Below are 26,411 nucleotides of genomic sequence, written 5' to 3'. Positions count from 1 at the left end.
CAGTCGCACGACTAGATACAATAAGAGCTCTAATAGCCCTAGCAGCACAAAAAGGATGGAACATCTATCAACTAGATGTCAAATCAGCCTTCCTAAATGGAGTGCTCGAAGAAGAGATTTATGTTGAACAACCTCAAGGCTTCATCAATAAAGGCAATGAAGGCAAAGTACTAAGACTAAAAAAAGCCTTATACGGCTTGAAGCAAGCTCCTCGAGCATGGTATAGCAAGATTGATCAATACTTCATCGATCAAGGATTCAGGAGGAGCAAAAGTGAGCCAACACTATATATTAAAGCACAAGGTCAGTATCACCTCATTGTCTCCTTATATGTCGATGATCTTATCTATACAGGAAACAATTTGGAGATGATGAAAGAATTTAAAGAAGACATGATGAAGACATTTGAGATCACCGACCTTGGGTTGATGAACTATTTCCTCGGTATAGAGGTGAAACAACAAGAAGACGGCATATTTATCTCTCAAAAGAAATATATTGAAGCCCTATTGAAGAAGTTCAAGATGTATGATTGTAAATCTGTTGCTACTCCATTGGTGGTAAATGAGAAACTACAAAAAGATGATGGAGCACAAGAAACAGATGCATCACGCTATAGAAGTTTGATTGGAAGTCTCTTATATCTCACAGCCACAAGACCAGACATTATGTATGCCACAAGTCTTCTATCAAGATTCATGCAAAAGCCAAGTCAGATTCATTATGGAGTAGGGAAAAGAATTTTAAGATATCTACAAGGCACAAAGGAGTTTGGAATATGGTACAAAATCATGACTAACTCAAGGATCATTGGCTACACCGATAGTGATTGGGCAGGATCAATAGATGACATGAAGAGCACCTCAGGCTATGCTTTCTCGCTTGGATCGGGAATATTCTCTTGGGCATCAAAGAAGCAAGCAACTGTTGCACAATCAACAGCTGAAGCAGAATATGTGGCTGCTGCTGAAGCAACAAGTCAAGCTATATGGCTTCGAAAGATATTCAAAGATATGGGAGAGAAACAAAGTGGACCTACTACAATCAACTGTGATAATAAATCAGCTATCGCAATGACGAAGAACCCAATACATCATAGTAGAACAAAACACATAGCAATTAAATTCCACTTCATCAGAGAAGCGGAAACAAATATGAAGATACGACTTCAGTACTGCCCGACAGAAGATCAAATTGCAGATATCTTCACAAAGGCCTTACCAAGACCAAGATTTGAACTACTACGCGCTATGCTTGGAGTTACCGAATTTGCATCAAGGAGGAGTATTAAAGTATAATGCAAATTCTAGAAGAATCTAAAAAAATATAAGATAGAGTTATTGAAATGTAAAGAAACTTCTAGAGTATTGGAGAAAAGCCTAGGATAGAAAGAAAAATCAAGAACATTCAACTATGTAGAAAAATCTAGAAGTATTTGCATTAGTTCTAGCTAGGAGTTTCTAGAATAATCTATGGGTCTATAAATACCCATGTATCCTACCATTTTGTAACATGAAGAACAACTAACACAACATCCAATACAACTACTCTCAACTACAAATACACTTCTCCAACTACTACTTTCACACTCTACTACCTACACATTTTCTCTATCCCTTCAACTATCCATTTCACAACCTTGAATTACTATTAGAGAAACAATCGTATGAGCAGCTAGAATTTGTGAAACATAACACCTAGACAACTCACACTAAATGCAACTACAACAAAAACTAGTTACAATTGAATACCTTATTTCCTTGCCTGACAAGCCTCAAGGCCACCTCTGCAGAAGTATTTGCAGCAACAACGATATTTATTGCCCTTCTTGTGATTGGACCTTCCTTAAGTACATGGGTGTGAGCTAAAGCAAAAATTAAACCATCTTTTAAGATATATGTTTACTTTTATGTGAGCTACAACAGAGTTCTTTAATTATAAATTTTGGAGGGTTTACTTTTATAATAAATGTTTTAAGTACTTTTATATGTCATAATTTCTTTATAGTTAATAGTGTATGGGTAATTTAATTGAAGGTACTAGTGATGGAAGTATATATATATATATATATATATATATATATATATATATATATATATATATATATATATATATATATATATATATATATATATATATATATATATATATATATATCTTAAAAATTTGCTAACCGTATGTTTAACCACAAGGGATGGGAGAACATTATGGTTGAAGAGATCTAAGCAAACTTCCAAATAATTGTACACTTATGCTTCAAGAGTATTTTCCTCCTTTAACTTTTGAGCTTTGTTATCAGAGGTAGATGAAATATTTGCAAGATTGCACTTAAGTTCCTCAAATTCTTTTTAAAAAAATACATTGTTATAAAATATAACTCAAGGTAGCAGAGATCAAATACCCTAAAAAATTTCTAACTCAAGAACTTTTTTTTCATAGTGATGCTTAAAAACTAAAGTATGAGCATTATTCAACATCTTCATTTCAGCCTTCAACATAAAATATGAAACAATAAATAGAAAAAAACATCTAAAATCAATATTATTATCATGTAGTAAAATGCATGTATCCAATATTTTGCAACTTTGTCGAACTTGAAAGGCTATAAAATATTGTCAAAAACAAAATATTCAATGTCTCCATGAAATTTTTACCTCATTTAGTTCAAGTTTCTTATCCAGTTCTTTGAGCTCCCTATCCAACTTTTCTTTAAGAAGAGAGTGTTCTATTTCCTTTGCATGATCTTCCATATCATCTGTAAATAGGCTGCACAAAGTTAAAAAATAGTCTATTATTATTAAAGAATAAATATCAATCCACAATGATAGAAAAAATGCATATAAAAAATTGGGTATCAACAACCTATAAATGTTGTTGCCAAGTTAAGCTTTGAGAATAGTCATCATTATGCTGCAGAAAATGTAATGTTCCTTAAATAACAGAAAAAGCAAAATCTCGAACACACAAAGTCTACTGTAGAAACTCATCTTTAGAAACCACACCAATTGATTGCAAACAAAAATTCACAATAAATTAAAAACACACTAAATTCACAATAACATTAACGAGACCGTAGACCTTGTCTGAGTGTAAAGTTGAAGGGAGAATCTGTCGCAGCTAGAATATAACTTTGTTTCATCGAGCAAAGTCCTCGTGGGACAACTTTTCACCATATACTCCCTCAAAATCCAACCAATATGTAGAGAGAGAACGAACCTAGCCTTGCACCCAAAACCCATACTCCACGTCCGCAGCGGCATCTTGACTTCTCTGCAGTGCCTCGCCATAGCACTGACGCGCAGATCACCAAAAACGCCATGTTCCATGGGATATCCTTCGCCACTGTCGGCCACAAGCACTCCCAACCGCTCTTCCTCGATTTGTTTTGGTTCGATTGCGGTTCTCTAGAGATGACAACATGGTGTCGAATAAGCTGAAACGCGAATAGGAGAGAGGAATGAGAGATCGTGCCGGTGAAGGAAGACAGACAATCACCAGCTATAGCGGTTTGTGGTCACAACAGCCACTCCAAAAGGCGCAACAACATCTCTGATCGCTCTGACTAGTGTACGACTCACATGGAGGATGCCACAATGGTGAGCTCTATGGAGGCAAGGGTTTAGGGTTTGCTATTATATTATTTCGTTAAATGTTTTATTTGTAAATTGTAGTGAACTTTCCAAAAAAGACGAGACATATTAGATAAAATTATGTGTTGTAACATTTATTTAAATGTGACTAAGAAAATGTTACTAAAGCTATATGTGGTAACATTTAAAATAAATGTAATCAAAGAAATGTTACTAAAGTCATTAAACGGAGTAGTGCTGAGAAGATATGTTAGTCATTTCCAAGAATATTATATTACACAAGAAAATGTTTTATTTACGACCAATTTTAGTTACCAAAAGTTTTTAGTCATTAAAATGATCAATTTACATATCAATTACCAAAAGAAAATATTATTGGTTACTAAAATAGCCATTATTATGAATAAAAAATTATATTGGTCTTTAAATTGACTTCTAAAATTTAGCTACCATGATTTTATCTACAAAAAAATGGGTCACTAAACATTTGTTACCAAGGATTTTGCTACTAAAGAAATTGGTTTTTAAATAGGCCCTAATGAATTAGAGATTAATTTTAGTGGTCAATTATAATTTTTTATTCATAATGGTGACTATTTTAGTAATCAATAATTTTTTTATTTGTAAATTAGTATCTAAATTCATCGGTGTATTTATTATTAAAATTGGTTGTTAACTATGTACTTTCGTGTTGTGTCGGCATATTTACCTGATGTGAACTACTATGAGATCTCTGGCAGACACTTCTGTCCGGGGTTTCTTCTTTTCTTAGTTGTCATCATAATCTTGCTTCTTCACGGAGTCAAAGAGAACCTAAAGTTTCCTATAACTAGTTAATGGGAGGGAACTAATGAGGAAACACCATACTTCTTTCTCTTTTCTTATAATACATAATGGAGATAAAGCAAGGATCACATGCCAATATTTTGTAAGAGGGAATAGCGAGAGCTTAACAATGGCAAAGAGCGAAATCTAGAGGAGAAGAGTGGAGAAGACAGGAAGTGAATTCAAGCGAGAGCAAGGGCGTTGCAGTCGAACCCTAGGTGAGGAAAAACAAGGAGGTGCTTGCGGCGGCTACTAAAAAGGAATGGCCAGCGATTGACGCACGCGGTTCACGAGAGTTTGGTAGTGGAAGAGAACACAGTGGTGGCCTGTCTATGCCGACAATGGAGGGATCTTCGGAAATGGCAGGTTAGGGTTTAGGTGTTGCGTTAAGTGCAAGGGAGAAAGGGATGGAGGAGAAAGCTATTCCGAGGAGGCGCAAGGTGGCCGTGATGGAGCGTTAACCACGGATGATGCCATTATTAGATGACCCTCACCGAAATCTTCGCCGGTTTTTGAGCGCACCGAGGGTAAAGGAGGAAGCCTGGCACATTTATTGTGTGGAGTAGAAGAGACCGAGTCTTGTGTTCTAATTGTGGAGAAGAAGAAGAAGAACCTGAAATTGGGAGTGAAGACACAGTAAAAGTTTGGAAGGGAAGAGCGACAAGTGTACTATAATGTGTAGGTCATAAACCTCTTAAAAATAATTAAAACCCCACTATTATGAGCTTTTAAAAAATCTATCGGAATCATCTAAATTATGTTTAGTTGTGGTGGGTTTTTATAACTTTTACAAAATAATTCCCACTAAATATCATTTTTTTTAGTGAATGTCTCACTTTGGCAAGCAAGAACATGCTTGGTTTGCTGAAGTAAAAGTAGAACATGGTGAATGCAACTTGTTCTTAGTTTGTCAAAAGAAAACTCAAAAACATATAAACAGTGTAAGGCCCACTAATTTATTTTTCTGCCCTAATTCAAGAGGGTTGTCCCAAATCAGTTGGACCTAGGGTTGGCCCATAGGGAGCCAAGGACCCTAATCTGCTCTCTTGGAATCACAACTGAGCTCTGCTATGATTTTTCCGTCTTCCGTTAAGCTAGAGGAACCCTGTTTGCTCCAAGTAAGTTGAGCTTCCGACTGTTCTTCCTCTGATTCTAGCACTGTTGCATTAGTTCTGACTAGGTTGCCCTTCTAGGTTGCTTGTCTGTTTCCCTAATTTCCAACTCCCTAAGCTGTCCTCCGAGTTGTTGTACTCACCACGTTGGTTGTCAAGATCCCTTGTTAGCTTACTTCCAAGTAAAGGAAGCTAGGGTTTGCATTTGAATGTGTTTCTGCTGTGTTTTCATGTTCTGGTTTGTACTCTTGGGTGATTCTATGAATTTTAGATGATTATGAGTATATGTTATGCCTTGCTCTGGTTGGTTTCTATGTTGAATTGCACGAACAGTGACGGAGATCTGATAGTCTCGCCCAAGCGAGTGAATCTCGCCTAAGCGAGAGCATCAGAAAATCCACCCAGGTGTTGCGCGATCTGTCGCTCAGGCAGCGAGTTCCTGTTTTGAACGAGAGCCCATCTCGCTCAGGCGAGGAGGTCTCGCTTGAGCGAGAGGACACGCCAACCACTATTCCCTTCTTCTCGAGCCCTCGCCTAGGTGAAGGGGGCTCGCTTGAGCGAGAGACCCTTTCGCCTGAGCGAGACCCTTCGGCCTGAGCGAGGAGCTGAGCGAGGGTGCGTTCTTATTTTGTTGCTTCTCTGTTCTTGAATGATTGGTACCTGTGTGATTCGATTGTTATGTTAAAGGCAGGAGAAATACGAATGTGTATGAGTAATATGGTTCATGAGTTGTGAATGCTAAGTTTGATATGATTTTGGTATGGATTAGTTATAGGATATGAAGGAAGGTTGGTTATAAATTATGGCATGAGATTGGTATGCATGATGAATATCTATTTGGTTGGTGAAACATGAATTGTATGTGGTTAGGACATAATTCCTTGGATCTCTAGTTGAGATTTCAGGGTGGTGCCTCCGTTGGTCGGGACGTAATTTCATGACCCCTGTTAGTGGGAGTTCATGGTGGTGTCCCATCTATATAATTTAGTAAGGATTCAAGGTAAGGTTGCATCCTAACACTCTAAGGAGTCAGTTAGTCTCACATAGAGCGGACTTACTCTTGTGGTGAGAGTAGTAGGAGGCCTAAAACTCATTAAGGACTAACCTTGTGTGTGGGGAACTGAGACATTGTAACACTTAGCTCAGGGGTGAGCAGCTCGGGGGTGATCAGGGAAAATCCACCACAAGTGCAAGCATCACTAAATCCGACTAAATTATACATATCCGGATAACACTCTTTTATCTTTTCATAGTAAAATATTAGTTTAATAGTTAGTATTTTTTTCTTGTCATGAGTTTTTTTTTTTGTATATTTTTAAATGAATATAGAAGGAAAAGATATGTAGTATATGTTTTTTTCATTACCAATTTTTAATTGTGACTTAATTATCATAAATTTTTCTTTTAGTAATTATGTTTCTCAATTTTTGATTAAATTTTGATAAATAACTAGTCTTAAATTCTTTTTTTAAAAAATAGATATATTGATGAAGAATAAAATGATAAATTCACTTTTTTTAGAATGATTAAAGGGAAGATACTATGATGAAGATGAAAATAATAGAGATTTACCTATTCATATATTTTCAATTGTAATACTATAATAAGGATTCAATTATTAAATTAGACGAACCCTTTCTGATTAATTCTTTGGAACTTATAGCAGGAAAATATTCTCAAATATAAGAATATCCATTTAATAAAGGACATGAAATTAGAAAAGTTTATTTAAAATGAATTTCATATCAAATACAACTTCAAAACTACATTTTTCCAAGGACAAACATACAACGAGATTTCAATATTAAATCATTTATACTTTTGTTATATTAGTGATAATGATTAAATATATAAATTTTGAATATATTATTTTGGTCCCTTCAAACATTTTAGTCAAGATCCGTCACTACGACATTTGGACAATATGTTGAGATAAAGAAGCTTTTGTTATTGTGGATTCTTCATCTTCCTCAAATGTTAAATTAGACAATGGAGAGTATGTTGAAGTAGAAATAAAAAGTACCAGTAGAGTTACAACAAAACAAGGAACCAATGTGATCCATGATGCTCTATGTAACAAAATTAGATGAAAATTTATTGAATACATCGCTGTAGAATCAAGAGTCTATAGACTAAATTGAATTCGAAAGACTTATATAGGGTTTAAGGGACTAAAATGAAATCAAAATCGTAACACTTGAGTGTCACTAACACATATCACGTTAGGGGACGTGATAGCCATAGTTGTACCGTGACAAACACCTGATGTGCACTTCAACTTCTTGCACGATCCCGTACAAAGGAACCTTGTTGAGAGATAGGGAGGCCGAAGAGAGGATTGCGAATTAACACGTATTCCCATTAGCTTTTTGAATGTATCAGAGTTATATACAAAATACAAATAACAAATAACAAAGAGAGAAATTAGTAACTGTATTATGCATTTAGTTACATAACACAACTTTGGACTATACAACAACAAATGGGACAACACGTGAATGAATGGCAGCCTCACGCAAGGTCTTCTATTTTCTTTTAGTCGCGAGTCCCATTTGTTGCTTTTAAGGTGCAACTAAGTTTTTTTTCCATTTAAATTCTATAGTTGTTTAGGTGTATAGGTAGGGCCCACGTGTTGTTACTAAAATAGAAAAGAAAATAATTTTTTATTACTAAATTTTGACAACTTTCTCTTACAATCTTAAGTGACATCTTCTAAGTAGTTTTTTATTTTTCTATTCTCTCATTCTTAATATTTTAAAAAACTATTTAAAAAAAGAAATATCTCGTAAGAAAAAAAGTTATCAAAATTTACTGATCAAAATATATTCTTCAAATCGAAACATTTATGATGAGTGATGCAGAGATGATTTTGACTTTATGTATTAGACGAGGTGTTTGTTAAATAGAAAAGAGATCCATGGCCTGCATAGGAACCCGTTTCCGTTTTTCTTTTTGCAGTGAAGCCATAGGAAAATCTTTAGTTGTTTGTTCTTTTATATTCAAGGAAACCTTTGCTGTCATTGAGATCACCATGCACGGACCATTTTTATTGCAGTGACGTCTATGTTCATGCATGCATATGGTTTTTTTGTTCCATTCGTTCACGTAACCACCTCCTCTTCGTGGCACTGTAAAGGGTATTTTCCCCACCTTAAAAGCCTCAGTTTTGTTAGTTTTTTTGTGGCAGTGCATCGATTGTTCTCTTCTCATTCACGCTTTCTTGGTTTTCATTCTTTTCCACTCACCATATATAGTTTCTAGTGGATTGCATGTATTACGTTTACTGCCTTATGGGTGGTGCAGTATAATGATTTTCCTCAATTGCAATAAAACTGGACCATTTTTTTACGTTGGAGGTGCATTCACGAGAGTGCTTTCTAGCTTATGTTGGAAATATTTTAATAGTTGGAAATATTTTAATATAATTAAAAAATAAATAATTAAAATAAAATGCTACTGTTAGTCATATTTTGATGGACTTTTAATTTTATAGGTTAATACTATTTATAGTTAACAATTATATTTCTTATTATAATTTATTTTTGTATCTACCTATAAATATCACTTAGTACAAGGGGAGAAATATAACAACAAACACTAGAGTTTTCTCAAAAGTATTTTTTTTTCTTCTTTATACTATCTCTTAAAACAATAGTGTTCATAAGGTTTGAAGATCCTTCGCTGCACTCGATCGATCTGACGGGTTGTTATATATAGGGAGAGAAGCGCATATGATTTTTTTGTGCCCTCAGTAGGGGTGTTTTCTCTCTAAGAATAGCACTATATATGCGTGTCTCAACCAAATTTTTTTCTATTATTTTCTCATTTATTTTTTATCTCTTATTGTTATTATAATGGTTGAGTATCTGATTAATATTCTTTGATTCATATACATGTCAGTATTATTATTGCTCTAATAATAATAATTATTATCATTTCATATTTTTATTATTAATATATAGTATTATTTGAGTAATCATTTTCTTAAGATTCTTAGAGAGAAAAATCTTATTCTTTTCTAAAATTAAAGACAATACAAAGGGGAAGACTAAAAACACTTGTTATGAACCAATGTGTTTGGTATGGTTACAATTAAATCAGCCTCAACTAAGCGTAAAAATTTATGTGTATGATTTTTTTCTATTTCTATTTGTAACAATAAATAAAATTATGGATAAATAAAATTCTGGCTCACTAAATGATTTTTGTGATGTCTAAATCTAATGTTTTTCCTATTATATTAATTTATGATTTAATATTTTATACTCTTCCAATTGATAGAGATGTTCTAGATCTCTAAATCATGAATATATTTTAAGTGTTTTGTACGAAAACAATTATAAAATGTTTGTCATATTAAAACTATTATTGAGTTATGAAATTATGCATTTGCAAGAAAAAAAATTTATCTTGATATTTATATGAAGAAAAAAAATGAATGATAATAAATTATCAGATTTATGAATTTAAAAATATTGTTTATAACATGAAATTAAAATGAATATTTTATTTCATATCATGCTTATGATTATGTGTGTGCTGATAAAAAATCTTATCTTCATATTAGAAATTGAGGGGATGGTCAAATAAAATTAAACTTCTCTTCCAGAAATGATCTTATTTGTTTAAAAAGAAGTTTTTTCATGTTTCTGAATTTAGAAACTTCTTTGCTGCTCAACAATGTTATGAAGTGGTTTTTTATTACAATAAATTATTAATTCTAGACATGTCCTTTGGTTGGTAAATGATATATTTGTGATGGCTTGTTTGAGTTAAGTACCTTTATCTTGTAATAAAATATCTAGTAGTTCTTATATGATTATTACAGATGTTGAAAGTTTTCATATATGACATGCTATTATTATAATTGAGAAGCTTGGTTAGAGACCATTCAAATTATAAAATTTTGAGGTACAAAATTAATTAAAAACGGAAGTGATGAATATATATGTCTTTAGAAATGAGAATACATGTTTGTATAAATAAGTGTTTGTGAAACTCATGGTATTATTCATTAAGTAATATCTCATATAGTGTTAATCTAATGGTGCAGTGAAAGAAAAAAATGTTTTTGTTTGATATGATAAATGTTATTCTACAAGTTCCAGCTTGCCTAACATTATATTAGTGAAATTTTATATCCTGCTTACCGTATTTTGAACACAAAAGGTTGTGATAAAACTTTTTATGAGTTATGAAAGAAAAAATAACTACATTTAAAATATTTCAAAGTGTGGGGTGTCTTGTAAAGGTTAATATACCTCTTAATGAGAAAAAAATCATTGGTTATTTATACTGATAAATTTCTAGAGATGTTTCCTTCAAATGATAAATTAACTAAATTTGTTTGTTATACCTCTAGTATTGTTTTTCCATCTAGTGATAATATTATTTATGTTTTTTCTAGTTTTGAAAATATGTTCAATTTCTTGAGATTATTGAATGATATATTAATGTAAATTTGATATTGATTTTGGTGACACAAAAATTGAGGGCAGACAACAGAAGAAGCCCTACAGTAGACCAACATCATCTTCACAGAAACTGAGGTGTTATAACTGTGGAGAAGAACACCTACGGAGAGACTGCACTAGACCAGTTGGCAGCGGAGGCAGCAATATGAGCACTCGTAAGTGCTACGCATGTGACCAGCCAAGACATTTTGCCAACAAATGTCCTAATAAGAAGACTACTCCAGTATCACGATCTCAGCCACCTTCATCTGATAGACCGAGAGCAGCAGGTCGGATTTTCGCCATGACCAGTACTAAGGCCACCCGGTCAGGTAACTTGAGTTTGGACTACTGCTTTCTTTTTACTAAGGCCACCCAGCAGGGATATAGATTTCTCAATTGATCTAATTCCTGGAGCGGGTTCAGGGTCGGCAGCACCGTACAGAATGGCACCGACAGAACTAGCAGAGTTGAAGAAACGGATAGAAGACTTGCTAGAGAAGAAATTTATTCGACCCAGTGCCTCACCGTGGGGGGCTCCGATGTTACTGGTAAAGAAGAAGGATGGTAGTTCTCGGCTGTGCGTTGATTACCGGTAGTTGAACAAATTGACGATAAAGAACAAGTATCCACTGTCGAGGATTGATGACTTACTCGATCAGTTGAGAGCGGCAGGTGTATTCTCTAAGATCGACTTAAGGTCTGGCTATCATCAGATCTTAGTCAAGCCAGAGGACGTTCATAAGACAACTTTCAGATCGAGATATGGACATTATGAATATGTCGTGATTCCATTCGGAGTGACCAATGCTCCAACTGTCTTCATGGATTATATGAACCGCATCTTCAGGCCCTATCTGGATAAATTTGTGGTGGTGTTTATAGATGACATCCTCATCTACTCTTAGACTAGGGAGGAATACGCAGGTCATTTGAGAATTGTACTGGAAGTGTTGAGAGAACATCAGCATTACGGCAAACTGTCCAAATGTGAATTCTGGTTGGACGAGGTGCAATTTCTAGGGCATGTGATCTCTTCGCATGGTATTGCAGTAGACCCGAGCAAGATCGAGACGGTGCTGAAGTGGGAGAGACCTTAGACAGTAACAGAAGTCAGAAGCTTATTGGGGTTGGCCGGGTACTACAGGAGGTTTGTAAATGGGTTTTCTAAAATGGTGAGTCCATTGACTCAGCTCACTAGAAAGGATCAATCCTTCTGCTAGACTGATAAATGCGAGGAATGTTTCGAGGAGATGAAGAGGAGGTTGACTACAGCTCCGATTCTTATTATTCCAGATACCAGTAAAAAGTTTGAGGTATACTGCGATGCATCCTACCAGGGTTTGGGTTGTGTACTAATGCATGAGAAGAGGTCGGTAGCCTATGCTTCGAGACAGTTAAAGGTGCACGAGAAGAACTACCCTACCCATGATTTGGAGCTGGCCGCTGTAGTGTTTGCCCTTAAGACATGGAGACACTATTTGTATGGCTCCCAATTTCAGGTTTTCAGTGATCATAAAAGCCTGAAATATCTGTTCGATCAGAAGGAGTTGAATATGAGACAACGACGCTGGATGGAGTATCTCAAGGATTATGATTTCGAGTTGCTTTACCACCCTGGTAAAGCTAATGTTGTTGCGGACGCCTTGAGTCAGAAAAGGATGCATATCTCAGCCATGATGGTAAAGGAGCTGGAATTGATTGAGAAGCTCAGGGATATGAACCTGGGTATACAACTGAGTGAAGACTTGATCAGATGCAGTGTTCTTACATTGACTAGTGATGTGTTGGAGGCCATCTGTGATCAGCAAAAGAGTGATGCTGAGTTATAACAATTTGTGAGTTGGATAAGGACTAAGAAAGGGAAGGATTACAGGATGGGGTCAGATGGTATCTTATGGTTCAGAGATAGGGTCTGTGTGCTTGGAAATTGGAGATTGAGGAAACAGATCATGGAGGAAGGGCATAAAAGCCGTCTTAGCATACACCCTGGTATGACTAAGATGTATTAGGATATGAAACAGTCCTTCTGGTGGAATGGGATGAAAACCGATATTGCCGATTTTGTAGCATCGTGCCTAGTATGCCAAAAGGCTAAGATTGAACATCAGCGACCAGGGGGTACTTTAGAGCCGTTGGACATCCCTCAGTGGAAATGGGATAGTATTGCCATGGACTTCGTGACTCATTTGCCGAGGTCTGTTAAAGGGCATGACTCAATCTGGGTAATAGTGGACAGGTTGACAAAGTGTGCTCATTTCCTCGCCATTAATCATAAGTGGTCGTTGGATAAATTGGCTGAGTTGTATGTGCGAGAAGTGGTCAGGTTTCATGGTGTGCCTACCAGCACAGTATTAAACAGAGACCCGAGATTCACATCTCGCTTTTGGCAGTCTCTACAGGCAGCGTTGGGAACCCAGTTGAGGATGAGTTCTGCATACCATCCACAGACTGATGGGCAGTCAGAGCGTACGATCCAGTCCTTGGAATCTCTTAAGGGCTTGTGTGCTGGATCACATGGGAAGTTGGAGTGAGATGCTTCCATTGGTGGAATTCACATACAACAATAACTATCATTCCAGTATTGGTATGACACCTTATGAGGCATTGTATGGGCGGCGGTGTAGGACACCGTTGTGTTGGAATCAGGATGGAGAATCCTTGGTGTTGGGTCCCGAGTTTCTACAACAGACTTCTGAGAAGGTTAGGGCGATTCAGGAGAGAATGAGGGCCACTCAGAGTAGATAAAAGTCATACACAAATAAAAGGAGACGACCTCTAGAGTTCGAGGCTGGGGATCATGTATTTCTAAGAGTGACACCGACGACAGGTATTGGGAGGGCCATCAAATCAAGGAATTTAACTCCGAGGTTTGTTGGGCCTTATCAGATTTTGAGGAGAATTGGCGCTGCAGCTTATGAGATCGCCCTGCCACCACACTTGGCGAATCTGCACAACGTATTTCATGTCTCTCAGTTGAGGAAATACATAGCAGATCCATCCCATGTCCTGGAGTCAGACGATATTCAGATCCGGGAGGATTTGACTGTGAACACTGGACCAGTGAGGATTCTAAACTCGCAAGTGAAAAAGCTGCGAGGGAAGGAAATCAGGACCGTGAAAGTACTATGGGATGAGAGTACTCAGGAGATGACCTAGGAGATGGAGGTTCGCATGAGGCTGTCCTATCCGCATTGATTTCCTGGTATGTCCTATTTTCGAGGACGAAAATCTTTAAAGGTGGGGGAAATTTAAGACCCGAGAAAATTAAATAGTTAATTAAATAATTATTTAATAAATGCGGGTAATAGGAGCATTTAAAGTATTTAATGCAGATTACTATGACATGGAAAAGTACTAGCTCAAGTGGTTGAGAGTACTTTAATTGTGTAAAAGGACTTGGGTTCGAGTCCTATGTTTGCCATTTGTATGTTATTTAATTATGAATTTTTATGTTGTATATTTGAAAGAGTGATGTGATCACATAACCTTAAAATTGAAGGAATTATCAAATTGTAAATTGGTTGAATCGGTTGTGCACTTGCTTTGTGATTGCAGGGTTGTGAGTTCAAACCTTGTTGAAAACTAACTAATTCTCTTTTTGCCAAATTTTCCTTTGGCATGAATATGAAAGGGTTAGAAACCCTAGCAGCCAATAGAGAGGTAACCTAAGGGCTGGAAAACACTTGGGTAATTAATCATTGATTAGCCTTAATCTATTTTTTTTATTAAAAATTTGTTTAAGGCATTAAGGGGTAATTAGAAGAGAGGAAAAAGGATTAGAGAAAAAAGGCTGGGAGTTGAGTGTGAGGGTTTGGCAGAAGCCTTTCAGAAGCAATTGGTGGGTGTTGTTCTTATTTTGGTTTGAATCACCTGGCGGCGATGGATATCTGCTAGGCGACGCGACGCTGTTCGCGTTCTTTCTGGGTTGTTTTGAGGTTGTTCGTGCGGAAATCATTGTGGTTTTTGAAATTGATGTGTGTAGATCATATTGGGTGCATGGTTGATATGAAATTAACCCGAATTTAGGGTATGAAAAATTTTTGGACATACTGTGTACAAAAATATGTGATCCTATGCTCAAGTGTGAGAAGGAATTTAATTGGGGTTAATTTTAAAAGGTAACAGCTAAGTAAAGAAATTAAGAATTTGATTGAGAATAGAAAGTCCAGTTTATCATATATGTATTACTGCAATTTGGTGCGTTAGGCAACAGGGATGGATTCATAAAAGGCATGAAGTCACTCACAGGTATGGGGGTTTCTGCGTTTAGATGGGTACTGATGTACCGCCAGGCGATAGCGAGGCCAGGGGTTGTTCTATGAAATTCTGGTAGTGGCGTACAGGGTTGTCGGGAATATTTCTGAGTCTGTTTTGGGAAGAAATTATCTGTGAATAAATTGTGGTTGAATTGGGCATGGAAATACGATTAAAATAGGGACCTTAGAATGATTGGATTATAATAACTGGATGAGGTAAGAAGTAGGTGGGAGATAGTAGAAATTAGCTAAGAGTTAAACAAGCATTCTATAGGTATTGAGTGTGAATCTTGAGTTCCTTGGTGGGGTTGTGGTAAAGGGATTGGAAAATAATTAGGTGTTGGGTATTATGGAAATGGACAATCTTGTGAGCATGGAATAAAGATATATTAAGACTATTGAAAGGAAAGCATTGGTCATTATAGTGTGGTATATTTGGGGGTGTGGTTAAAGGTATTGAAATGCTAGCTGCTTTCAAGGGTGGATGGAGTTGCTATATTATGATAATGCTCTTGTTAATTGAGAAAACTTGAATAGATGGATTGATCATTGTAAAGTATAGGTACTTGATTTCATATGATAGTTGTAGACTAACCATAATGAGGATTCGATATTGGAGTCTCTATTTGGTCCATGGAATTGAGTTATGCAGCAAATTAGACTAATTGAGGTGCTAAAAGCCAGTGAAGTACTGTTTCTGGTATGGCGCCTGGCGGTCTACTCATAACCGCCAGGCGATAGGCTTAGCGTGAGAGAGCTCTGCACTGAGTGGCACCTGGCGGCAAGGTGTGCTCCGCCAGGCGGTGACTGGAAAATAGTGGCGCTAGAAGGGCGCTGGCGCCTGGCGGTGAGCGGGTACCGCCAGGCGGTCTGAAACGATTTCGCCTTGCGGCGTGTAGGCTGGGCCAGGCGAAAAGCTGTTGTTCCTATTTTGTTTGTGTGTTGTTTGAGCACTGATACTACACTTGGATCGGGAGATGCTGTGCCATGAACGGGTAGGTTCATGGATGGTGGTTAACATGTGATGATATGAGCGGGGAGGTTCATATCCAATTACTCTCACGTGGGGATACGAGCAAGGTAGGTTCGTATGTTCCGTGCTCACGTTTGAGAGATGCCACGTGCGGGGAGGTACGGGGTTGGTGGATCACATGTGTTGGACTACGGGCGGGTAGGTCCGTAGAGCAGGACTACGAGCGGGGAGGTTCGTAGAGGCAGGACCACGAGCGGGCAGGTTTGTGTGAGCATCATATTCCCGAGTCCAAGGCTAACCATTTGTGTGATTGAAGGCTATAAAGCCTTGGGGTTAAGGTCTTGGCCAAGAACTAAGTAAGATGAATAAGATGGGTGTATGTCTTATTTTGACTTTCATTTATCTGTTGTTTTATTTTCTCAGCTCACCCTTTCTGTTTGTGTATGGCGATGATCGTGTGATTCGTTACACGGGAGCAGATGTTGATACAGGTGATGCTGAGGACGTTCAGGCAACAGAGTGAGAGCTAGCTGGGATTATGCTAGGATTGGATTTATGATGTTCATTTATGTTTTGTTGGATTTTTTGGAAATTGTAAAGTTTTAAATACTACGAGTTAAATAAAGTGGCGCGATGTTTAAACATTTTTAATCTTCCCGTGTCTTGGGAATAATAATATTGTGATGTATTATTTTATTTTCTTTATGTAATTACTTAAATTAGTAATATTCCTTAGGGATGTTACACTTGTCATCCTTTACCGACATAACTATATCGACAAAGGCTGGGGGACTAGTGTACTGCACCTAGTCGGCCTAAGCCGAATAATAGCAAGTACTATATACATGCTAAGGTACCCGAATTAAACCACTAAGAAGCGACATTGATAAAACAAGCTGAATACAACAATAGGAGCCTAAGCTGTTAAAAGGTAACCGACTTCGGCCGACAACTCCATGGAAATAACCAAGGACTTGGCGAAATACAGAATGCTCCAATAAAGTTCACCAGTCACCAATAATCAAACTAAGGGCCTGGGCTAGGGCCCAAGCCCACCTACGACCCAAGCAAAGGCCCAGCCCATGACGTGGTCAGACATAATTAATAATCTATAAATACACATGGACCCCACGAATTAGAGGTACGCATTCATTACTTCCCTAATCACCATATTTGACTTTCTGAGAGATTTCGCTGACTTGAGCTTCAGAGTCCCTTCTGCAGGTAACCCCCTAGGTCCAAGCAGACATATGCCAATCGGGAAAAGGCCTACTAAGGAGATGGCGGACTATGGGTAAGGTAATACTTGTGCCTAACTGATAATGTTAATTTTTACCATTATCCAAGCTATATTTCATTAGCAAAATCATCTCTTCCAAAGCTTTTAACCTACTTAATCCTCAATTTTACCTTACTTTTGTAAATAAATACATTGTGGGTTACATTGATCTAAATTTACCACTAATCCCCATTTTTATGTCCTTTTTGTAGATGGGAAGCTTTGTTCCAAAAATCCAGACTAATGAGTGACCCGGAATAGCAAAGAGAAGAAGAAAAATGTCAACAAGAAGCGCCTGGCGACGCGAAACTAGTGCCAGGCGGAACAGACTGCCAGCCATGCGCCAGCCAAGCACCAGACAGGCGCTACTGTTAGTCACCGCCTGGCGACACTTGGTCACCACCGGGCGGTAGCAGGAAGACTTGCCCCCTATTTGGTGGCTTGCGCCTGGCGGTGAGACCCTTCCGCAAGGCGCCAGTGTTCGCTGATGTGGCAAGTTGGCTCTTTTTCTTTTGTTTTCGCGAGGGGAAACCGATCTTTGGCATTTTGGAGGCACGAAGAACACATTTGGAGAGCTTGGAGGAGTGCTAGGGCTTGTGGGAACAACTCCATCTTCCTCTTTGTATCTCTTTCTCTTCCTTTTCTTCCATTTTTAAGCTTGAGCTCTCCATGGCAATGGAGAGCTAAACCCATTTTTGTTGGGGTTAGATGTAGCCACGAAACTCTTGTGTAAATGCAAATGTTTTGATTATATATATGACTCTTTCATTAATTGCTAGTATTCTTATTTCTTCACTTAAAGCTTGCATTGATTTAGCCATCTCTTGCATGATTTTTGGTTCATTGGGTGTGGAAATATCTTTTGAAACCTAGATTTGAAATAAGAAAACTCAATGGAGCTTGTACCTAGGAATGGGGCTTGACCCATTGGTTGTCTTAAACCTTTGTGCATCATAGAATGTGGTAGTGTAAAATTGGTTGTTTGTGAGAATAGTAGTAGCATAGCTTGTGTAGTAAATTCATATCTTAAGTTAAGTTGTGCATGTGTTTTGTGAATTGAATGTTTTGCTTGAGTGTGAATGCTTGGTTTGAAGTTGAAAAGCCTGAAAAAGTATGTGTGCAAGAGTGAAAGGTTGGTGGGAGCACAATAGAGTCAAAGCCAACCCAACCATAACACAAAAACACAAAAAAATCCACCCTTGCAGCTTAACCGCCTGGCGGTTCATTCCGTCCCGCCAGGCGCCATCAGGAAAATTAACCCCTGGGAGCATTCCAGGAAGCAACCGCCTGGCGGCTCCCTAGCGCCCGCCTGGCGCCACACCAGAAAAACAGCTCCAGTGGCGATTTACTGGTATACCGCCTGGCGGCTCGTGACCTACCGCCAAGCGGACGTGTTGCGCAACACTAATTGGGCCATTTTAAATGTGTTTTGCGCTGGCCCACTCCCTCACAATCCTGCTGCACTCCCCATTCAAACCCTAGATCTCGCCTGGCACCTCTCACTCTCATCTCTCTCTAATCCCTAACTCTATTTTCCCAACTCCTCTCCTAATTTCAAATCCCTAAACCCCAATCTGAACCCACTCTCTTGCTAAACCCCATTCTCGTGCCGTACTCACTCTCGCTCACACTCCCCCTTTGCTCTCGCCGGCGCTTCCCTGCACAAACCACGACCCAATCTCTTTCGCGAACACTCCAATCTCTCTTCTTGCAGCACTTCCTCTTGCACTCCACTCAAGTAAAATGGCTTTCTTGTGCTCTCTTCATTTAGCATTTTTGACTTTTGTGTTGTTACTCCTTTGTTGATTCATTAGCTTAGGGATTATTTTGCTTTCATATACTCGTTGTTTCTGTTGATATTTGTGATACATGCTCTTGTTTTCTGTTCTTGTGCTGCCATTGTAATTGTTCCTTGCTGTTCTGTGCTCGTTGACCACTTTTTTTGGCTGTCCTGTTATGTACCGCCTGGCAATGGCCATTTTGGCCTATTTTACCGCCAGGCGGTGGCGCCTAACAGTGCCCACTGCTGCAAGCTGGCGCCTGGCGGCTGTTTTGGAGGGGCCAGGCGGTGGCCCATATTTTTGCTCTCTTTTTCCCATTTTCGTTTAATTGCTGTTTGGATTGTCAAACTTTAGAGCTGCATTAGTTTTTGGCATCTGAATGAATCTATGTTTTGTTGTTCTAGTTTAGTCTTTAGATGCAATTAACTCTCTTTTTGATTGAATCTCTCACTCCAATGCTAATTTAAATTGCCTCTTTGTACCAATATTTATTTTGCAGATGGCATCCTCCTCAAATCCCAAAAGAATGAAGACCACCGTTGGCAACCCTTCAAAAGGGTAAAAGCGAAAGGAGAGAATTTACTCTCACTACTTCCTCACAAAGGATAATGAGGACCGCTTCCAAGAGGTCATGCAACGAAAGTTGGTGGCAGAGAGGAAAGTGATTCTCAAGCCCAGGGAGGTCAATGAATTTCAGCTGGAGTTGATCAAGCGTGGCTGGGAAAGGCTGGGTAGCTATCCTAGCCCTTTTAGTGTAACCTTGGTGAAGGAATTCTATGCTAATGCCAAGGTTACCACCTCAGCAGGCCCCACCTTTCTCAGCTATGTGCGGGGGAAAAGGGTGCCCTTTGATGCAGACACGATCAATGAATTCTTGGGCACCCAGCTGGCTGATGATGTGGAGTGCCAGTTTTCAGTGTTGGATGATGAGGGCGTGGCGCCTGGAGAGCTAATCCAAGCACTTTGCTTGGCGGGTGGAGGATTTCACAGGGGCACGATTCAGAGAGGTTCCCTTCACCCCTTGGCCCGCTTCTGGTCAACATTTGTGCACGCCAACATCTCCCAGTGCTCCCATGTGTCTGATCTTACGGAGGAACGCGCCACCATTTTATACACTATCCTGACAGGTCGGGTGATGGATGTAGGTCAGTTTATTGCAAATGAGATCCATCGGTGTGCCAACGCCGCTGGCAAGGCCGCTCTTGGCCATCCCTCTCTCATCACCCATCTTTGCAACCTGGCAGGGGTGAATATTTTTGTACCCCCGTTGGAGAAAGCAACGCAGGACCTGGACTTTTCATATTTTCAGAGGTTCTGTTCAGTTGCTCCCAGACCCAGGAGGCGCCATCAGCCACAGGCAGAGCCTGAGCCAGAGCCTGAGCCCGAGGCAACACCCACCATTGACATGCGGTTGCAGGCTTTGGAGGCCAAGCTCGACCACCTTCAACTCCTGGAACCCAGATGCAAGCCTTATACCGGATGGGGATGGCCAATGCTGACATGCTTAGGGGCATCTCCCTAACTATTCCTGAGCTGCACACCCCATCAGCTGAGGAATTTGTTGCCACTATTGCTTGGCCTAGGGCCCAGGCCACTACTACTGGGGGAGGTAGAGCCTCAGCTGCTACAGAGGATGAGGAGGAGGATCTAGACGAAGAGGACGAGGATGACGCCTGAGCACTTGGAGAGAGTGATTCACTTTTTGCAGGACTTGTTTTGTTGATAGTCCTGATTTATTTTATGCTTTTAGTTTTCAGTTTTAACTTTCTTTTGATAGTATTTAACTTTGTAGCTTAGTATAGAACTTTGTAACTTGGTTGTGGTGAACTAATCTTTTGCATTGAATTAGTACTTTTCATGATCATCTTTTGTGCTTGTTATAAAATGATGTTGAATTGGCTTGTGAGCATGAGTTTGTGGTTGTTCTCATTTTGATATAGTGATGCTTGAGTTTAATTGTGATCAATAATTTTGGCATATGTTGACAATTGTGGAACCCAAATACCCTGTGAGAGGTTGTGTCCTAGAGTTGATTTGTGTGAATCCTATCACTGTGGACTTATAATTGACTTTGCTTGAGTTCATTTGCTATTCATTTACTTGCATGCTACAGGTGATCAAGGCCATCTTTCTTTTTCTTGTTACATAATTGAGCCAATCCTTTTTAAGTTGATTTCTTGTGCAAATCCTTTGAGTCTTCTTTGAGCCTTAAAGATAATATGTGCCATTCCTCGAACCTTGAGCATAGTGAAGATATTGACTACCTTACTTTGAGCTTGAGAGAGCAAATGATTGTTAGTCATGAGTATGGTTCAAGTTTGGGGGAATTATTGCTGATACAAGGGAGCATGAGAAAATTTGTAAAGTTTTTGGTTCAATTCAAAAAAAAAAAAGAGAGAGAAAAAGAAAAGAAAAGAAAATTGGTGCAAGCAAGTTGGGAATTGGTTTCATTGGTTCAATAGAGAAGGGAGAAAAATACTTTCATGATTTGATTAGTTGCTCTCTTAGCTCAAAGTACTTTTGTTATCCTGAAAAACCAAATTTCCTTCTTAGCCTAGCCACGATACAAGCCATAAAAGACCTTGTGATGATAGCATGCTTGTGAAAGTGTTAGACATTTTGAACAAAAAGCAAAGTTAAATTGTGTGACATTGTGATGGTAGAGAGAATGTTGTTTATATCCATACACTAGTGGGCTTGAGTGAAACACTTGTTCTTATGAGAAGTGGTTCCCATTGATCAAGGAACATTTTGCCATGATTGTTGATCCCTTATAAACTCTTGCATGCACTTGTGATATTTTTGTTTTGTGAACACCATAGTTCTAGTTTGCCTTGCTAATGAAACACATGTGCTACACAATCTTTCAAATAAGAGCAAGCACAATTGACATATGTTTTCTTGATTTGCTAGATCATTGCAATTGTGTTGTTCATCTAGGCCAAGTTATCTTTTTGCTTGAGGACAAGCAAGGTTTTAAGTTTGGGGGAGTTGATAATGTTAATTTTTACCATTATCCAAGCTATATTTCATTAGCAAAATCATCTCTTCCAAAGCTTTTAACCTACTTAATCCTCAATTTTACCTTACTTTTGTAAATAAATACATTATGGGTTACATTGATCTAAATTTACCACTAATCCCCATTTTTGTGTCCTTTTTGTAGATGGGAAGCTTTGTTCCAAAAATCCAGATTAATGAGTGACCAGGAATAGCAAAGAGAAGAAGAAAAATGTCAACAGGAAGCGTCTGGCGACGCGAAACCAGCGCTAGGCGGAACAGACCGCCATCCACGCGCCAGCCAAGCGCCAGACAGGCACTATTGTTAGTCACCGTCAGGCGGTAGCGGGAAGACTTGCCCCCTATTTGGTGGCTTGCGCCTGGCGGTGAGACCCTTCCGCCAAGCGCCAGTGTTCACTGATGTGGCAAGTTGGCTCTTTTTCTTCTGTTTTCGCAAGGGGAAACTGATCTTTGGCATTTTGGAGGCACGAAGAACACATTTGGAGAGCTTGGAGGAGTGCTAGGGCTTGTGGGAACAACTCCATCTTCCTCTTTGTATCTCTTTCTCTTCCTTTTCTTCCATTTTTAAGCTTGAGCTCTCCATGGCAATGGAGAGCTAAACCCATTTTTGTTGGGGTTAGATGTAGCCACGAAACTCTTGTGTAAATGCAAATGTTTTGATTATATATATGACTCTTTCATTAATTGCTAGTCTTCTTATTTCTTCACTTAAAGCTTGCATTGATTTAGCCATCTCTTGCATGATTTTTGGTTCATTGGGTGTGGAAATATCTTTTGAAATCTAGATTTGAAATAAGAAAACTCAATGGAGCTTGTACCTAGGAATGGGGCTTGATCCATTGGTTGTCTTAAACCTTTGTGCATAAAGCAAATTTGCTTATTAAGAGTTCAAGGAATTGACTTTTAATAAGGAAATTTAGGCTCAATCTATTAAGGAATTAGGGTTTGAGTAATGTTGTGGGTTGGCATTAGCTTATTAATGAAGAGGATGTTAAATTGTAGTTGCATGAGAGCATAGTTGGTGAATTCTAATCCCGACAATATCAAGTCATATCATTTCTAATCTTTTCTATTCACTAAGTGCCTTTAACTTCCAAAGTTTAATTTTAATTATTTATGCAAAGTTTAATTTCATACATTGAAACTCAGAAGATGGATTTATTCATTAGTTTAAATTAGTCACTAATTATGCAATTAATTAGTATACACGAGTCTCTTGGGAAACGATATCCCGGTCTTACCGGTTACTACTTGCACGACTTGGTACACTTGCCAAAGTCTTAACACTAACTCATCTTATTTGTTCTCTGCAGGAACAAAAAATATAATAATAAAAATGAAAATATATAGGATTTCTATGGAAGTTTTGCATCATAAATTCATACATTCAAGCATATTACGATTTGACATCTTCAACTCTGAAAAAAAAGAAAAAGAAAAAAGAAAACAAGAAGAAAAAAGAGAGAAAAATAAAAATGAGAAGACAAAAGTCTTATGTGATTCATGCATAACATGCATTCATGTACGCATGCATTTCATAAAAAGAAAAAAAAACAAGCAAATTCGTTTTTCATATTATACGTGCAATTAAGATATCATACATTAATTATGTTTATCAACGACCCTTTCCGATGGAATAGTTATTGATCTCCTTATGTTTATATCGAGACCCTCTGCGAAGCAATGGTCATCGATTTTAGGTATATCAAGACCCTCTTCGATGGAATGGTCATTGATTTTCATGTGCTTTCACATCGAGGCCCTCTGCAAAAGCAATGGTCATGGATCTTTCATATCGAGGCCCTCTACAAAAGCAATGGTCATCGATCTTTCATATCATGACCCTCTTCGATGGAATAATCATTGATTTTCATGTGCTTTCACATCAAGGCCCTATGCAAAAGCAATGGTCATCGATCTTTCATATCAAAGCCCTCTGCAAACACAATGGTCATTGATCTTTTATATCAAGACCTTCTTCGATGGAATGGTCATTAATTTTCATGTGCTCTCATATCGAGGCCCTCTGCAAAAGCAATGGGCATCGATCTTTCATATCAAGGTCCTCTCCGATGGAATGATCATTGATTTTCTTAATGTTTGCATTGATGTGGTTTTTTTAGAACCCGCACGAAATTTGTGTTTTTCACTTTTTTTATCTTTTACTCTAATAATATGAAATGTCAAATTTTCATATTATCTAATAAAATATAAGAAAAGAGGGACAGCTGTCGACACCCAATTTCATCCGGGCAAATAAAATTATTTAAAAAATATATATATCCAAAAATAAATATTAAATAAAAAGGATAAAAATAAAATTTCTTATAAAAATAATAAATAATAAAATAAAATTGATTAAAAAAGTTTCTTTAAATTTTGTTTAAAAAAGAATAATAATATAGGTGTTTAAGTAATTTTTAGAAATATGAGTAAAAAAAAATAAAAAAAATAAAAACTCAAAACAAAAATATAAAAATATAAAATGTTAATTAAAAAATAAAAAATTAGATTTATTTCATTTTATTTTAATTAAGTTAAAAATTAAAAAATAAAAAAAGTTTTAACGTAAAAATGTTGAACAATTTCTTACCATTTTTATATTAAAAAAAAGAATGAAAAAACAAAAGAATAAAAAAAAGAAGAAAAAAACTTCCATTACAGTTTCTTATTAGTTTGTGTTTTAAAATAATAAAAAAAGAAAAAAAAACTTCCATTACAGTTTCTTATTCTACAGTGGCAGAGGTCTATGATGGTCGACGGTGGAGTCGCAAGAAAAGGGATAGCAGTGCGCGACTCGCGGTGGCGGTTCTTGTAGTGGTGCGCAACCCGTGGTGGAGGTTCTTGCAGCGGTGTACAACTTGTATTGGCGGTTCCTATAGCGGTGCGTGTGAGATCCAGGAAATTCATAAAAAATTAAAAATTAATAGAGTATAAGAAATGAGGGGTTGAGACTACCATAAGAGAGTTCTTTGATAAATCCTAGACAAGAAACATTGTTAATCTAAGTGGTTTAGAGCACTTAATTATGTTTAGGGGACTTGGGTTCAAGTCTTGAGTATGTCATTAGTAGATTTATTTAATTCTGTTTTATTTTGCAATTATATCGTGAACGTGAAAGCATGATTTAGGTTCATACGAATGTGTGAATTAACAGGAATCATGTGATAGTTTGTTGGTGTGCAAAAGAGGGAATTAGAGTGGAGACAAGGAGGGGAGCTTTGGGAAAACAAGGAAGAATTCATTTGGAATTGTTGAAGCTAAAACACCAGGTAAGGGGAGTTGATTTGCTTGTCTTTGAAATTGCTGTGTGATTATTCATCTATGTGATTATTTATCTGCGTGACGATGCTTCCATGTTAACGTCACATATGCGTGCTGTGGTTGTTGGATAGAAATCGCATGCCATGATGTGTTGGACTCATCTTCTGTCTCTATCTGTCAAACATGAATCAATTTACCAGAAATATATGTTTTCTTTAATTTTGGGTATTTGATTGCACATACTATTTTATTCGGCAACAATTGATATGCTTCTGAATCTATACGATTTCATAAATTCAAATGCTGACTTATTTTTCCTCTCACTCACAAAAGTAATGTTCATTCCTTTTTTTTCTCTTTCTTTCTTGTCACGTTCCCTCGATCTGGGCAAGGATTTTGTTAAACACAAAAATCAATCATGAATTTCATGTGAAGGACAGGAAAAATACTTTTCTATGCTATAAGAATTTGGAGTTTTGGGGGATTGTTCATTTGATCAAAGTTTGCAGTATTATTATATATATTGAGTATATCAAAGTTAAAACTTCATGAATTCGTATAGGGTTTTGATTGCAATGATTTCTCATGGATTTTAAATTGTATAACCTATTAGTTTCTGGAAATGGTGAAAAGTTGAGGTTGTCGGGTTTGGGAGTGAAAAGAAAATTTAGTTATATTTTTTTTAGTGTCAGGTGTGGATAATGAAAATTATATATATTAATTAATTATTGGATGTAAATCTTAGGTGGGATAATAGGTAGTGAATATGTTATCATGCGGCAGGTAAACTTTCTATGTATGTGAAAGTGCAAGGCAATGGGTACAATTATATAAATATTATTTTAGTATATTAG

General features: G+C 37.6%; 1 protein-coding gene across 1 annotated transcript; it reads left to right on the top strand.

Annotated features, from left to right (window-relative positions):
* The first annotated feature begins 13,569 nt into the window (after positions 1-13,569).
* Positions 13,570-14,139, top strand: LOC114170326. The gene is made up of 2 exons (XM_028055806.1): positions 13,570-13,720; positions 13,811-14,139. Exons 1-2 carry the CDS (start codon positions 13,570-13,572, stop codon positions 14,137-14,139), a joined length of 480 nt encoding a protein of 159 aa, XP_027911607.1.
* Positions 14,140-26,411: the final 12,272 nt, after the last annotated feature.

The sequence above is a fragment of the Vigna unguiculata genome, chromosome 11, assembly GCF_004118075.2.
Source record: "Vigna unguiculata cultivar IT97K-499-35 chromosome 11, ASM411807v1, whole genome shotgun sequence".
In the NCBI taxonomy this organism is placed as follows: domain Eukaryota; kingdom Viridiplantae; phylum Streptophyta; class Magnoliopsida; order Fabales; family Fabaceae; genus Vigna; species Vigna unguiculata.
This window is presented reverse-complemented; position numbering and strand designations above follow the sequence as displayed.

Coding starts and splice junctions, on each gene's coding strand:
- LOC114170326 (XM_028055806.1), top strand. CDS start 13,570: ATGACACCTTATGAGGCATTGTATGGGCGGCGGTGTAGGACACCGTTG. Junction 13,721..13,810: donor GAGAATGAGGGCCACTCAGA/GTAGATAAAAGT, acceptor CACCGACGACAG/GTATTGGGAGGGCCATCAAA.